The sequence below is a fragment of the Gekko japonicus genome, unplaced genomic scaffold, assembly GCF_001447785.1.
Source record: "Gekko japonicus isolate JY-2015 unplaced genomic scaffold, Gekko_japonicus_V1.1 scaffold1548, whole genome shotgun sequence".
In the NCBI taxonomy this organism is placed as follows: domain Eukaryota; kingdom Metazoa; phylum Chordata; class Lepidosauria; order Squamata; family Gekkonidae; genus Gekko; species Gekko japonicus.
The window spans coordinates 323,412-339,633 of NW_015170328.1; the positions used below are offsets into that span (position 1 = coordinate 323,412).

The 16,222-nt window shown below is 52.7% G+C and overlaps 1 protein-coding gene across 1 annotated transcript in view; it reads left to right on the plus strand.

Annotated features, from left to right (window-relative positions):
• TIMM17B (translocase of inner mitochondrial membrane 17 homolog B (yeast)) overlaps window positions 1–13,763 on the plus strand; it is a 15,243-nt gene extending 1,480 nt beyond the window's left edge. Inside the window, exons 2-6 of the mRNA XM_015418118.1 lie at window positions 1,664–1,763; window positions 5,147–5,210; window positions 7,602–7,730; window positions 8,569–8,679; window positions 13,573–13,763. Coding sequence (XP_015273604.1) covers window positions 1,664–1,763; window positions 5,147–5,210; window positions 7,602–7,730; window positions 8,569–8,679; window positions 13,573–13,661 — 493 coding nt within the window. The 3' untranslated portion in view covers window positions 13,662–13,763. The remainder of the gene's footprint in view (window positions 1–1,663; window positions 1,764–5,146; window positions 5,211–7,601; window positions 7,731–8,568; window positions 8,680–13,572) is intronic.
• Window positions 13,764–16,222: the final 2,459 nt, after the last annotated feature.

The window sequence follows — 16,222 nt, forward strand, 5'->3', positions numbered from 1 at the left end:
CCTCCACGTGCACCTGCTGATGTGACCTGGGGTCAGTCACAAGCTCTGGCACAGCTGTCCTTGAAAAAGAGCCGTTTGTGTCAAGAGTTCTCTCAGCCCCGCCCCCCTCACAGGGTGTCTGTTGTGGGGAGGGGAAGGGAAAGCAGTTTGTAAGCCGCTCTGAGACTCCAAGTGAAGGGCGGGGTATAAATCCAATCTCTTCTTCTTCTTCTCTCTTCTTTGGGGGGGGTCGTTTGAGAAATGAGCATTGAGCACATCTGCAGTCTGATGTGCTATATAAGCTATATGCAGAATTACCATTTCATTTGTTTGGGTTTTTTAAGAACAAATCAGGCATATTGCAAACTTCAGTGGTGCTTGCTTCAGCCTTTCATCTAAGTTCTCAGAATCCACAAGTCCCTTCCCCCCCGACCCTGGCTAGTGTTTGGATGGACATCCAGCTGAATACCAGGGTCACGACACAGAGGCAGGCAATGGGAAACCACCTCTGAACGTCTCTTGCCTTGAAATTCCTATGAGGTCAACCATATGTCAGCTGTGACTTGATGGCAAAAAAACAACACCTGCAGTGTATCACAAGATTTTTTCCCTCCTAGATTGGGCTGCCCATAATGTATGATTAGTAATTTGTAATCTAAAGGGAAAGGTCGGTAGCTTGGCAGTTTGAGACCCGAATACCGCGTGACGGAGTGAGCTCCCGTCTCTGGCCCCAGCTCCTGCCAACCTAGCAGTTTAAAAGCAAGAAAATGCAAGTAGATAAAGAGGTGCCGCTTTGGTGGGAAGGTAACAGCGTTCCGTGTGCCTCAGCATTTAGTCATGCCAGCCACATGACCATGGAAAAGTCATCGGACAGTGCTGGCTCTTCAGCTTGGAAACGGAGATGAGCACTGCCCCCTAGCGTTGGATTCAACTGGCTTTCAAGCAAGCGAAGCCTTTACCTTTACTAACCTAAGGGGAAGAAAAGAGTCAACTTAATTTTTTTTTAATTGCCTGCTTAATCTTTTGGAGCTGAGTGAGTAAGTTTCAGTTTACAGCCCTCCCAAATCAGTACATGTCTTTAATTACACATTTTCAGTCACACCTCATGGCTGCCTTCTGCCCTTTCGGTAAGAAGGTTTGGGCACTCAGCCTGGGTTTATTCATGTACGAGCAGATTTCTTCAAACACCTGAAGAGGTGCGCCTGCACACAAAAGCTGATACCCAGAATAAAACTTTGTTGGTCTTAAAGGTGCCCCTGGACTCCAACTTTGTGCTCTTACTTTGTCTGTTTGCCACCAGTTAGGTGTGGATCACACCCGTTCTAGTTCCTTTGCCCCTTTGTCTGGTTCTTGTTTTCAGTTGTGCTCACCATCATGTGGCACACCAGTCTCATGCACTGCTGGGCTTTCTTGCCTCTCTTTGCAATTAACGTCCCTCCCCCTTTTTCTGTTACCTGTCTATGTATATGCTAACACTTCATGCACTGGGCGAAGTAGGCTCTGGCCACAGGAAGATGCTGCACACCACCTTCATTGTTCTGATTTTTTTTGTTGCTGTCTGCCTTCTTGACTAGAAAGTTTTCTCTTTCCTGGTGTTACCACAGACCGTGTCCTGGGCTCCTGTTTTTCAGCGCCTTCTGCCTCCACGGCCTGTGCTAACTTCACTTCTCTTTCCTTCCGGCAGCCCTTGGCGAATTGTGGACGACTGCGGTGGCGCCTTCACCATGGGGATGATTGGTGGGGGCGTCTTCCAGGCCGTCAAAGGCTTCCGCAATGCCCCAGTGGTGAGTCTTGACTTTCCTCTTCCCTTGCTTTTTCCTGCAAGTGGAAGGAGGGAGCGGAGGAATCCAGGCTCATTTGGGGGCCTATCGTAAAATGTTTCCCTTCCTCTCATGACAGTTTCTGTCTGCATCAGGTTACGTAGACAAGGCTTGTCTCTGACTTCTGTACACGGCTTTACTTCGACAGGACACTAGAAATAATGATAGTTGTTGTTAAAATGAAGGTGCAAGTATGGAAGAAGAGAAGAGTTGGTTTTTATACCCCACTTTTCTCTACCTGAAGGAGTCACAAAGTGGCTTACAATCGCCTTCCCTTCCTCTCCCCACAACAAGCACTTTGTGAGGCAGATGGGGCTAAGAGAGCTCTGAGAGAACTGTGACCGGCACAAGGTCACCCAGCTGGCTTCATGTGGAGAAGTGAGGATTCAAACCCGGTTCTCCAGATTAGAGGAGTGGGGAATCAAACCCGGTTCTCCAGGTTAAAAAAAAAATTAAAAAAATTAAATGTCAATTAATACAACAATTATAAAAAGTACAGCAAAGAGATACAAAATATGGGTAAAATACACTGCCAAACAGAATCGGAATCCACCCTACCTCTTGAAAACAGAGAACCCTGTTCCAGCAGCTGTCAACATTAATATTAAATCTAATTATGCAGTTATACAGTTTGTAGCTCCATTTTTCGTATCGCTTTTGCCTGTGAGTTATCTAAACTATATACATATTAGAGTCTGCTGCTCTTAACCACTACACCAAACTGGGAGGGTGATCTCAGGCTCAGCCCTTCCGGAGGCCCACAGTTCTGTAGCTGGCGATTGTATTGTTACGTGGCCAGCCACGGTGGTTTCAGCAGGCTACAAATAACGGGCTCGTTCTGCTTCACAAGCACATTTCTGAGGATCAGGGCTGCTTGTTTCCTTGGGGGTCAGGGACCGTTGTGGGCTACCAGCTGAACACACCCCAGAGTGCTAGTGTGGAGTGGGAGCACCCATTGTGGAGTGGGAGCACCCAGGGACTTTTTGCCTGGGATCTCAGCTTGCTTCGCCACAGATGCGCCAGGGGGTCTTGGACTGAAGGGGGGGTGTCACGATGAACAGGAGAGCCAGCGAGGGCTGCTGGTCCCTTGAGCCTCACGCATCTCCCCTCCACCCCTGGAAGCTAAATCAGAGAAGATGCGGGGAGGATAAGAACATAAGAGAAACCAATGCTGGGTGAGGCCAATGGCCCATCCAGTCCAACACTGTGTCACACAGTGGCCAAAAATACCAGGGGCCATCAGGAGGTCCAGCAGTGGGGCCAGGACACCAGAAGCCTCCCCCACTGTTGCCCCCCCCCAGCACCAAGAATACAGAGCATCCCTTGCTCCAGATAGAGTGTTCCCATCTATACCTTGTGGCTAATAGCCACTGATGGACCTCTGCTCCATATGTTTATCCAATTCCCATGCTTGTAGCCGCCACCGCCTCCTGTGGCAGTGAATTCCATGTGTTAATCACTCTTTGGGTGAAGAAGTACTTCCTTTTATCCACCTTAACCCGACCGCTCAGCAATTTCATGGAGTGCCCATGAGTTCTTGTCTTGTGAGAAAAGGAGAAAAGTCCTTCTTTCTCAACCTGCTCTATCCCATGCATAATCTTGTAAACCTCGATCCTGTCACCCCTCAGCCATTGTTTCTCCAAGCTAAAGAGCCCCAAGCGCTTTAACCTTTCTTCATAGGGAAAGTGTTCCAGCCCTTTGATCATTCTAGTTGCCCTTTTCTGCACTTTTCCCAATGCTGATATCTTTTCTGGGGTGTGGTGACCAGAACTGCACACAGCACTCCAAATGAGGCCGCACCCTCGATTTATACAGGGGCCTGATGTGAGATGCCACCGCTGTGTCCACTGCATCTTTAGTGCAAATGAGTTGTTGGCATTTGAGAGCCAGTTTCTGGGGAGGGGGGGAAAGGGCTGTTTAGGCAGCATCAATAGAGGAAGAATGTATATTCCGGGAGGGGGGCGGGGGGGCTGTTGCCTTTCTTTGCCACTCCTATCTTCATCACTGCAAGAATGGTCCTGGTCCCTGTAGCCTTCTTCCATGCCCTCTGCTCCCTCGGGGGAAGGAGAGGAGTGCCTGTATCTTCCCCAGAATGCAGAAAAGGGCACCTGATCTATGTATGTGGAAGGGCAGGATTTACCCTAGGCCGCAGAAGCTGCAGTTAAGCCAGCTTTCACCCTGAACAACAACATGCTTAACTGGCTTTCAGGGTGTGCTCGCCTCTGCCTTCCTTGGATTGCAATTTGTAGTTTTTGGGTCCACAATAGTACCAGGTTCCAGACCTTCAGAGTCACGTTCCTGAGGTTTGGGCCTATGGGGGGGGGGGTCTGTCTGTTCTTCTCATTCGGCTGCTTCCTGCATCCTAAAATGGGAGAGCCAGCATGGCATAATGGTTAAAGTGTTGGACTGGGACAGGGATTTCCAACTTGGTGCCATGGTGCCCACTGACACCTTTTCTGGTGCCCCCCTGCCCCAAGTGTTCTTAGGAAGTGAGTGGGTCCAGATGGGGCTTTTGCCCACCAAGGCCTCTGATTGGCCACTGGAGTTTTGATTGGCTGAAATGATACAAAATACTGCAATAACGTGCAAACAATTTCTATTAGTTATTGAAATGTATACATCATGACAAATTGCAAGAATACATAATCCTCATAGCAACAATATTTTTGTTTTGTAAACAGATGAAAAATATGGAACGCTTCACGAATTTGCGCAAGGATGACATGCAAATTCGTGAAGCGTTCCATATTTTTCATCTGTTTACAATACAAAAATATTGTTGTTATGAGGATTATGTATTCTTGCAATTTGTCATGATTTATATATTTCAGTAACTAATAGAAATTGTTTGCACGTTATTGCAGTATTTTGTATCATTTCTGCTATTTGTACTGCTACCCCATAATTGTTTTCTAGCTTTGATTGGCTGTGCAGATTTTTTTAAAATGTTATTTTGGCAGCAGCTGCCACCACAGCCCCAGGATCTGCACTGCGTGACTGACGTTAAGCCGCAGCAGTCATTTTGTGGCTGGCTCCGCCTCCTGTGGCAGCCACGTCCTGGACTGCACCCACCCTGCCGTGTCAGAATTCTAGACGTGCCCTCAGGCTCAAAAAGGTTGGGGACCCCCGGACTAGGATCTGGGAGAGCCAGTTTCAAGTCTCCACTCTGCCACGGAAGCTCGCTGGGGGACCTTGGGCCAGTCACACGCTCTCAGCCCAGGGTTGCTGTGAAGGTAAAACCAAGGAGATAAAAAAAGAGTCATCTAAAACACAGTTTCCCCTTTCCGTCATTTATGAGGACCGCTCTCTGAGAGGAGCCGTGGGACTGAATTCTCCTTTTCTTACAGGGTGTCCGGCATCGGTTCAAAGGCAGCGTCAACGCCATCAGGGTCCGAGCGCCGCAGATCGGAGGTGAGGAAAGGGGTGTGGCTTTGGGACAGGAGCGGGATGAGCCATAGGTGGCGTCAGTCAACAGATGGCTCCAGCCGGTGCGGGGTAAGACAGAGGGGGGTAAGACAGAGCTTCTGGCCCGGTGAGATCACAGTCAGATGGAAGGATAATGCAGACCGGCTGGGCCCGTCTACGTTTGTGTGTGTAGACTTAACAGATGCTGAGTGTGGGCGGAAACAAGATCGAATCCCCACAGAGCAGAAGGGCGTGTCGTCCAACAGGAGCTTCGTTTCCCACCCATTGGTGGCTTTTAACCCTTAGCAGCAAAAATCAGTGCAGACGAGAGAGTCTCGCTGGGCTTCAGGAGGGTGGGGAGCCCCAGTGATTAGGGGTTCCGTGGTTGGAAGGCTCAGGGGAGCCGCTGGGCTGCGGCCTTGAATTTAGACACCCGGAAATTCATTTTCAGAGTGTTGCTGGGTTCACCTGCAGCAGAAGAGCTCGCCTCGAGTCTGGCACCACCTTGGAGACCAGCAAGATTTGGGGGGTTGTATCCGAGAGAGAGCGCTGACTCTTGACAGCTTAGGCCCTGAAAATCTTGTTGGTCTCTCCTGGACTCGAATCCAGCTCTTCTACCGCAGAACACGCCCACGCCCTGAGGCTGAGTAAGTTTCACGGCTTGTTCTTATGCGCATCGCGGGTGATCAGTGTTTAGTTTACTGTTGTAGCTAGGGGGCCTCATACGCCGGGGAACGTGTGGGACTCGCTGGACCTGATCAGGTATGAAATTTTGGTCTGCGGGTGTGCATAAAAAAATCCCAGAATCCCAGATTTGGGCTATACAGGCCATCGAGTCCGACCCCCTGCTCGATGCAGGATCAGCCTAGAGCATCCCTGGCAAGGGTTTGTCCAGCCGCTGCTTCAAGACTGCCAGGGAGGGGGAGCTCACCACCTGCCGAGGCAGCTGATTCCACTGTTGCACAGCTCTTACTCTCAAAAAGTGTTTCCTAATATAATATCCAGCCGGTACCTTCCCGACCTTGATTTAAGCCCATGATTGCCAGTCCTCTCCTCTGCTGCCCACAGGAACAGCTCCCTGCCCTCCTCCACTTGCACCTGGCTGGATGACCTTGGGCAAGCTGTAGTTCTGACAAGAGCTGTCCTTGAAAAAGAGCAGTTTCTGTCAGAGCTCTCTCAGCCCCACCTACCTCACAGGGTGTCTGTTGTGGGGAGGGGGAGGGAAAGGAGTTTGTAAGCCGCTCTGAGACACCTTTGAGTAGTGAAGGGCGGGGTATAAATCCATTCTCTTCTTCTTCTTCTTCTTTTACCTCACAGGGTGTCTGTTGTGGGGAGGGGAAGGGAAAGGAGTTTGTAAGCCGCTCTGAGACTCCTTTGGGTTGTGAAGGGCGGGGTATAAATCCAATCTCCTCTTCTTCTTCTTTTACCTCACAGTGTGTCTGTGGTGGGAAGGAGAAGGGAAAGGAGTTTGTAAGCCGCTCTGAGACACCTTTGGGTAGTGAAGGGCCGGGTATAAATCCATTCTCTTCTTCTTTTTCTTTTACCTCACAGGGTGTCTGTTGTGGGGAGGGGAAGGGAAAGGAGTTTGTAAGCCGCTCTGAGACTCCTTTGGGTAGTGAAGGGCGGGGTATAAATCCAATCTCTTCTTCTTCTTTTACCTCACAGTGTGTCTGTGGTGGGAAGGGGAAGGGAAAGGAGTTTGTAAGCCGCTCTGAGACACCTTTGGGTAATGAAGGGCAGGGTATAAATCCAATCACCTCCTCCTTCTCTAAGTGGCAGCCCTTTGAATACTTCAAGCGAGCAATCATGTCCCCCCTCAGCCTCCTCTTCTCCAGACTGAACATTCCCCAGTCCCTCAGCCTTTCCTCGTAGGGCTTGGTCTCCAGGCCCCCGATCATCCTTGTCGCTCTCCTCTGCACCCATTCTGTCCACATACTTTTTGAAGCAAGGCCTCCAGAACTCCACACAGTACTCCTGGCGCAGCGTGTCCATTGCTGTGTACAGCAGGACTATGACATCTGGCCTCTGTTGAGGCACATCGTTCTGGAGATGCACTTGGAGCTCTAGGCAAAGTCTGCACAAGGTTGTTCTGTGTCCCGCCGAGTCTGCTGCTGAGGGGCTCCAGGCACGGTCCCCTCCCTGCCAATCCCAGCAATGCCCTCACTTTACCCATCTTAATTCCTTTTTTCCAACGCTGCCCTTTTCTTTGCCGGCGAGCCTCAAAGTCTGGCCTGTCTCAACCCGTCTCGGCAGGCTGCCCAGAGCAAATGTATGTGTTTGGAGCCGAGCATTTGGCTCCGGCTTGGCACGGACTCCAGATCCGTGTCGCTGCCAGTTACAGACAGCTTCTGCGCCCAGCTGGTGACGCCACCTGCTCTCCCCGTTCCCCCTTCGCAGGCAGCTTCGCAGTGTGGGGCGGGCTCTTCTCGACCATCGACTGCGGCCTGGTGAAGATGCGCGGCAAGGAGGACCCTTGGAACTCCATCACCAGCGGGGCGCTCACCGGAGCGGTGCTGGCCTCCCGCAGTAAGTGGCAGCCTTTGGCAGGCTGACGACGCGACATCTCTGCCCCTTCCCCATAGAGCACAAGAAGAGCCCTGCTGGATCAGACCCGAGGCCTAATTAGTCCAGCATTCTGTTCACATTCATTCTCTCTCCCACCCCCCCTTCAGTTTGGTGTAGTGGTTAGGAGTGCAGACTCTAATCTGGGGGAACTGGGTTTGATTCCCCACTACACCACATGCAGCCAGTTGGGTGACCTTGGGTTCTCTCAGAGCTGTTCTCTCAGGAGCGGTCCTCGAAAGAGCTCTCTCAGCCCCACCTACCTCGCAAGGACCTCACAATTTCCCCCAAGCAGCTGTGCTGCCCTCGCTCTTCTGTTTTCCCCGCCTGCATTGGTCAATTTCACACTATTCACTGCACGGCCATGTTTTGACCCACAGCTCCCCCCCGATTCCCCCCCATCTTCTCAATCCTTGTTGGGTTTTTTGAGATCCAGAAGACGCAAGGGATATTGGGGGGAGCTGCGGGTCAAAATGCAGCCGTGCAGTGAATAGTGTGAAATTGACCAATGCAAGTGGAGGAAACAGAAGAGCGAGGGCGGCACAGCTGCTTGTGGGGAATCGGTCTTATTCTGAAGCGTTCAGGGGGCAAGTTGAGGCTGGGCAAAAGAGGGAATGTTGGTGGCAGTTAATACACAGCTCCTGTACTGATTGTTTTAATGTATTTGTTGTTTGTTATGTTTTTATCTGGTTGTTACCCACCTTGGCTCCTACCTTATTGGCTCATCAGTCTTCCTCTGCCCCCGTCTTCTGTGTTTGAAAGCTGAGCCATAGCTTTGGTACCCGTTTTTCTTTCCCCCCAGGTGGGCCGCTGGCCATGGTGGGCTCAGCTATGATGGGCGGAATCCTGCTGGCCCTGATAGAAGGCGTCGGGATTTTGCTCACGCGATACACAGCCCAGCAGTTCCAGAACCGTAAGTCGGGGCTCCGGCCAAGAGCATTCTCCTAGAAGGGGGCGGACAGGGCTCGTATTCTGTGGTGGAGCGAAGGTCGTGTGGGGCGTTCCTCAGGGACCGGTGTCAATAACATTCTCCCTTGGAGCAGAGTGTTTGGGGACAGGCCTTGGCTCACTAGCAGAGCCGCTGCTTTGCACGCAGAAGGTCCCAGGTTCAATCCCCGGCACCCCTGGTTTTACAGGTGTTCGGTGATGGCTAGCCCTGTCTCGTCAGATCTTGGAAGCTAAGCAGGGTCGTCCCTGGTTAGTCTTTGGATGGGGGGGACCACCGAAGGAGAGCAGGGTCACTACACAGAGGCAGCCAATGGCAGAGCACCTCTGTTCACCTCTCACTTTGAAAACCCTGCAGGGTCACCGTAAGTTGGTTTGGGGCTTGATGGCAAAAAAAGGGTGGGGGTGGGGTGGATGGGAAAGACTTCTCCACGAGACCCGGGAGAGCCGCTGCAGGGAAGAGTCAACAGTCCACACTTCAACAGCCAAAAGGTCTGACTCTGTACCTGGTAGCTTCACCGGTCCCGTTATTGCAGTTCGTGAGGGTCCACTTCTTTTTTTGCTCTGTTTTTGGTTTTCTGTTTTTCATACGTGCCTCTGTGTGTGCACATGGGAGTGTGTGTGCGTGCACCGGGAAGTCATGGTGACCTCTGGCGACTGACCCCTACTGGGGGCCTGGAGGGTATTCAGAGAGTTGGCTGAATAGAGCCTGCCCCCGCCTCTGGTATTCCTCGGAGGTCTCCCATCTAAGTATCTCCAAGAGTCGACCCTGCCTAGCTTCAGAGGTCAGGCTTGGCTCAGCTATCCCGGTCAGGGCTTTTTCTGGTGACTCGTTTTGTTTTTGTATTTTGTGTGTGTGTGTGAGTGTGCGCGCACCTGGGAGTCATGGCGACCTCTAGCGCCTGACCCCTACTGGGGGCCTGGAGGACATTCAGAGAGGTGGCGGAATAAAGCCTGCCCCTGCCTCCCGGCTGCTGGTATTCCTCGGAGGTCTCCTATCCAAGTGCTTGCCAGAGTCGACCCCGCTTAGCTTCCGAGACCCGACACAATTGGGCTCGCCTGGGCTATCCAGGTCAGGGTTGCGAGCAACGCTCCCTCTAAGCTGTGGAGTCTTGTGAGCAAAAATCCTACTTTGTGAGCTGCCGGCATTAAAGTTGTGAGCGAGCGATTCGGCTCCTGCATAAATCAATTTGCTCCGGAGCCGTCCCTTCCTGAGCTAAAACGAAAATGTGTGAGCTGGGGGCTAAAAAAACCTGTGACCTAGCTCACACTAACTCAGCTTAGAGGGAACACTGGCTGTGAGGATCTGTTTCAATCCAGTGACCGCCCGTGGTGTTTTGATGTCCAGGGGTCATTTTGTAGAAAAAGAGGTGCAGGAGCTCATTACCATAAATAAAACTTGGTCTTAACGGTGCCACTGGACTGTTTTGGGCCGGGGGAGGCTCTGCAACTTACCTGGCTGCTTCTTGCTCTGACTGGGGGCTGCTGGGAGCAGGGGGTGGGGCTTGTTGCACGTGCCCGCCCCCTGGGCTCTTTATTGCCGGAGCTCCGCTCCTGTGCGCTCCTGCAGGAAATGACCCCTGGACATGACTCAGCTTCCAGTGTGACCCACATATTCCCGGCAGGCGGCACCCACCAGACCCCATCATGAGCTGCCCAAGTCCAGCCTTCTTGGACTAGAGCGGTCAGTCCTAACACATTGGGGAGGGACACTGGATCACCGGTAGAGCCTCCGCTTGGCATATAAGAAAGGCCCACGACAACCAAGAGTTATCCTCATTTGTTCCCGTGGACTGGGCCTCTCCAGTCTTGGGCTTACACAAAAAGGTAGTTCCCAGGATTCTGTTGCATTCTAATACTGCAACCCCTGAAGAAATCAAGCACAAGGGGGAGACATGTTTGGCAAGGGGTGAGGGTGTGTAGGAGGCGACCAGGCTTGGGCCCGATCTGCACACCCGCAGCAGCAGAAGAAGAGATTGGATTCATACCCCGCCCTTCACTCGGAGTCTCAGAGCGGCTCACAAACTCCTTCCCCTCCCCACAGCAGACACCCTATGAGGCAGGCGAGGCTGAGAGAGCTCTTTCCAGAAGTGTCCTTGAGAGAACAGCTCTGACAGCACTATGGCTTGCCCAAGGTCATCCAGCAGCTGCGAGTGGAGGAGTGGGGAATCAAACCCAGTTCTCCCAGGTTAGAGTCCGCACACTTAACCATTACACCAAATGAGGCAGGGCCATGGCTTGAACGCTCCCTTGCGTCAGAATCTCCCCGTAAGGTTACAAAAAGCAAAGATTCTAGCTGAGTCTACTCCGTGCCATGCTAAGCACTGCAGAAGCACCGAAAATGACGGAACTAGGGAAGTTCATGCCCTGACCCAAATAGCCCAGGCTAGCCCAATCTCGGAAGCTAAGCAGGGTCGGCCCTGGCTTGTATTTGGATGGGGGAGATCTCCAAGGAATACCAAACCACCTCTGGACATCTCGTGCCTTGAAAACCATAAAGGGTCACCCATAAGTCAGCCGTGGCTTGACGGCGCTTTCCACCACAAGCCAGAGAAGTTTGTGTAGCCCCCTAAATTGGCGTTTGAAGCCCGTCAGCAAAAGACATCTTTGTCGCTGAGAGCATGTGATTAGCCTCGCCGTTCGAAAGCAAGAAATTGCAAGTAGATAAATAGGTACCACTTCAAGCACAAGGGGGAGACACTTCAGCATCCGTGCACCTCGGCGTTTAGTCATGCTGGCCACATGACCACGGAAACGTCTTCAGACAGCGCTGGCTCTTCGGCTTGGAAACGGAGATGAGCACCGCATCCCTAGAGTTAGATTGAGTGGCTTTCAAGCAAGGGAAACCTTTACCTTTAGGTGACTGACATTCTCAGGGTTGGCTTCCCCCCCTTCCCCAAACAGCTACATCGCTGCGTTGATTTCCATGCCCCAGATTTGCCTCTTGCTTAGATTAGCTCTCTGGTTTTAATTATCATCCTTGGCTCTTGGTATTACATTGGATGCTGGTGTTGCTGTTTTCCCCACGCGTGTGTTTGTTGTGGACTGTTTGGTTTGAAACGTGTTGGCAGCCTTGGGGCTCGGGCGAAAGGCGGGCGATCAGTGTTCGGATAACATGAAAGCGGACAAATGAATTTAGTTGCCCACCTGTGCTTGGATGTGGTACGGTCCATCCCGTCCTCATTTCAAGTCAAACTGCCTCTTTCCTACGTTGTGCCGTTCCCAAGGATTTCTTCTGTGTTTGGAGGCAGTGTGGAAATCCTGGACTGGGTTGAAAGAAGGCGAAATCTGATGCTTCTCCTGTCACCCGGGGGTAGGAAGCACATGGAATCCCCATCCCCCCCCCCTTAGGCATCCCAGAATGTACCCATTTGAACACATGAAGCTTCCCGATACTGAATCAGACCCTCGGTCCATCACAGTCAGATCCTTTAACTGGAAGGACCGGGGATCGAACCTGGGATCTTCTGCGTGCAAAGCAGAGGCTCTGCCACTGAGCCAGGGTCTCAGGTCAAGGTCTTTCCCATCACCTCCTGCCTGGTCCTTTTAACTGGAGATGCCGGGGATAGAACCTGGGACCTTCTGCATGCCAAGCAGAGGCTCTGCCACTGAACCAGGGTCTCAGGTCAAGGTCTTTCCCATCACCTCCTGCCTGGTCCTTTTAACTGGAGATGCCGGGGATAGAACCTGGGACCTTCTGCATGCCAAGCAGAGGCTCTGCCACTGAACCAGGGTCTCAGGTCAAGGTCTTTCCCATCACCTCCTGCCTGGTCCTTTTAACTGGAGATGCCGGGGATAGAACCTGGGACCTTCTGCATGCCAAGCAGAGGCTCTGCCACTGAACCAGGGTCTCAGGTCAAGGTCTTTCCCATCACCTCCTGCCTGGTCCTTTTAACTGGAGATGCCGGGGATTGAACCTGGGACCTGCCGCATGCCAAGCAGAGGCTCTGCCGCTGAGCCAGGATCCCTCCCCTTTGCTTTCTGGCTTGTGAATAAATGAGTGCAGTTACAGGGAGAACACAGATGGGAGTGTTCCTACAGCAGCGTGGTCACCAGGGCAGCAAAGCAGACCCATCAGTCTGTGACATCTGCCAATGAGCCCCCCACAAGGGTGGGAGGAGGCAGTGCCCCGGTGTTCCTTGCAACCTTCCAGGGGGCTTTCTAGCACACAGAGCCCTCTCTCTGCACTGTCTCAGCTTATCCTAATGGCGGGCGTCTCGCTCAAGGTTCGGTGAATGCGTGCCGAAGTTGCACTCCCTTCCCACAGCGTCTGGCACCCTCCCCCGGCCCTTATGTAGGTGTAACGTTCGACCTGTTTTGAGGGTTGGGGCGGCACGTCTATCACTCCTCTCTCCGTGAATCACCCTCGCCCGAGCCCACGCTGCTCCCCCTCGCTGCAGCGTAGCGGTCTCCGTTAATTTTCCTTGAGAGCCAGTTTGGTGTAGTGGTTAGGAGCGCAGACTCTAATCTGGGAGAGCTGGGTTTGATTCCCCACTCTTCCACATGCAGCCAGCTGGGTGACCTTGGGTCAGGCACAAGTTCTCTCAGAGCTGTTCTCTCTAGGGCAGTCCTCAAGAGAGCTCTCTCAGCCCCTTCTACCTCACAGGGTGTCTGTTGTGGGGAGGGGAAGGAGATTGTCAGCCGCATTGAGACTCCTCCGGGTAGTGAAGGGCGGGGCATAAATCCAATCTCTTCTTGTTCTTCCCAAAGAAGAGTGGTCCTCAACTCTGTCTCCCCATCTCTTCCTCCACCCGACCCAACATAAATGGCTGCACCTCATTGGTTTGCTGAAGTTTTTCTGTGTCGCAACCCCATTGGCTTACTAATCTTTCTTTCTGTTTTTTCCCCACCCGCTTCTCAGCCAATCCTTTTGGAGACGATCCCAGCCAGCTGCCGCCCAAAGATGGCTCCCCACCGCCAGGATATCCAGGCTACGGACACTATCAATGATCTTGTTTGGGGCTGGGCCTCCTTTACTTTTTCGTAGGGCAGAAATCTCCTCCGGAAGCTACCAAAGACTGTTACTTAATAACACTCAAAAATGCATTTGGAGGGATGCGATTTCTAGCGTCTTCTTCAGGGGGAGGGTAAACCGAGGGAGGGGAGGGGAGCACGAGCAGTGTGACATCTACCTCCGCAGGGAAGCTGGAATCAGGGCATCGTCCGCCGCACGCCGAAGGAGCCACAGCCTCCGTAGAAATAACCACGGAACATTGCAGGCCGACATTACTTAGTTCGTAGGGTCCGGGGGTTCCGGCAGCGATTAATCGACCGGGATGAAAGATTTGGTGGGGTTGTTTTTCTCAGCTTTTCGTGCCCCCCCGCGGGGGGGGTGTCCGCTCTGTGTTTTGGGGAGCCCCTCCCAGCTTGGCTCCCCCAAACTGTGCAGGCAACTCGACAGTCTGTGCCTTGTTTTCCTGGAGAGCGACACCTCAGAGTCTTGTGGAGCAGGGCAGGGGGGGTGAGACCGCAGCAAGCGTCGGCGAAGATCTGCTCAACCCACACACCTGGTGGTCTTTTCTTTTTCTTTTTGAACCTGCTTGCTCAGCTCTGCAAAAAGGGCCAAGGCACGGACAAGTACCCAAAACGTTGCGCCATGTAACCGAGGGGCCGCCTGCAGTTTGGGGAGTTTCACGTCGTGCAGGTCTGTCGCATAGCCCGCGGTCGGCCTCGTCGGGTGGCGTGTCAGCCTCTGGCGTCTTCAAGCGCGGCACGTCGGAGGGAGAGCCAGCCTTTCGGGCCCTCCACCTGCCTGCAGCCCCCCCGCCCACCGGCACATATAACCACCCCCACCCCAGCTTTAGGTCGATACCACCCTCCTCATCTGACGCCAGCTGCCGCTCCTCCCCCAAAGAATGGTACAGCCTGGGTTTTTTTAAAAAAACAACTCTTTTTCTGTGAAACTCGTTCGTAGTGGGGTGCGGACCGGAGCTTTATACCAAGTCAGCCCCCTACCCCCCCCGCGCTGCTTGGTGATGTTTGTACTGAAAGATCCTTAAAAAAAGAAAGACTTGTGCGTGCGTATTATCTGTTCCAGGTGTAAATACAAACAAACTCCCTCGCTTTCCGTCCCAGAGAGTTTAATGCGGTGTCTGCCGAAGTAGGGTTGGGGGGGAGGGAGGAGGAGATCAGGTTACGCGCTGCGGGGGAATGGCGTGGCTCTGAGTGTCCCTCGCTGCGGCACTGCCCATGGAACAGGATCTGAACCCGCTCCTCGCTGGGAAGGGGCGTGTGAAAAAGTCTTTGTTCCCCTTCTCCAGCTACCTGCCAGGAGCAGAACCCCTCCAAAGTCACCCGAGGTCAGTCACGGACAGCCCCCTCCTCTTGATCTCTCCCCACCCCCCAGAAGTCAGTCAGGTAGCGTAGTTTCCTCTGCATGCTCCCGATGCTGTTTGGGTCTTCCCGGTGGCCGTCACCAGGCCTTCGGTCTTGGCCAGTGGAAAGCTTTGGTCCTTCGGTGATGTGGGGCCTCAGTATCTAGGGTGGATCTGAAAAGCAAGAGAGGGCACATCGAAGGATGGAGGTCGGAGCAGGCCTCGCTCACCCATCCACAGGGCCTCACCAATGTTCCCTCTAAGCTGTGGAGTCTTGTGAGCAAAAACTCTACTTTGTGAGCTATCGTCGTTAAAGTTGTGAGCGAGCGATTTCGGCTACTGCATAAATTAGTTTGCTCTGGAGCCATCCTTCCCGAGCGAAGACACAAATGTGTGAGCCGGAGGTTAAAAAACTGTGAGCTAGCTCACACTAACTCAGCTTAGAGGGAACACTGCTCACCTCCCCCCACCTAGCCTGTGAGACAGATCCAGATGGGTGGCTTGTGTCTGCCTAGCAGCAGAAAAGAGCAAGAGTCCAGGGGCACCTGCAGGATCAACACAATTAGTGGCAGGGGAGGAGCTTTCCTGAGTCACACTGCCCACTTCTTCAGACACCGCTAGAACGCTAGTCCCATCTGTCCTTATATCGCAAGGTTGATGGATCTCCATTCTGCACAGCTAACTGTGGTGCAGTTAGAGATAGAGCCAGATGGGTAGCCGTTCAGTGCTCCCCCTAAGCCGTGGAGTCTTGTGAGCAGAATTTCTACTTTGTGAACGACCGACATTAAAGTTATGAGCGAGCGATTTGGCTCCTGCCTAAATCAGTTTCCTCCGGATCCGTCCTTCCTGAGCTAAGGCAAAAATCTGTGAGCCAGAGGCTAAAAGACTGTGAGCTAGCTCATTCTTTAACTCAGCTTAGAGGGAACGCCAGTGTCAGTCTGTCTGTCGCTGTAGAAAAGAGCAAGAGTCCAGGAGCACCTGAAAGACTAAGAAAATTGGTGGCAGGGGAGGCGCTCTCGTGAGACGCTGCTCAACTCTTCAGAAGTATCTGAAGTGACTCCCGAGAGCAGCGACTCACGAAAGCTCCTCCCCTGCAACAGATTTTGTTAGTCTTTCAGGCGCTCCTGGATTCTTTGCCCTTTTCTATTCCTATGAGACAGATTAGCAGGGGCCAAGGCTCCCTCTAAGCTGTGGAGT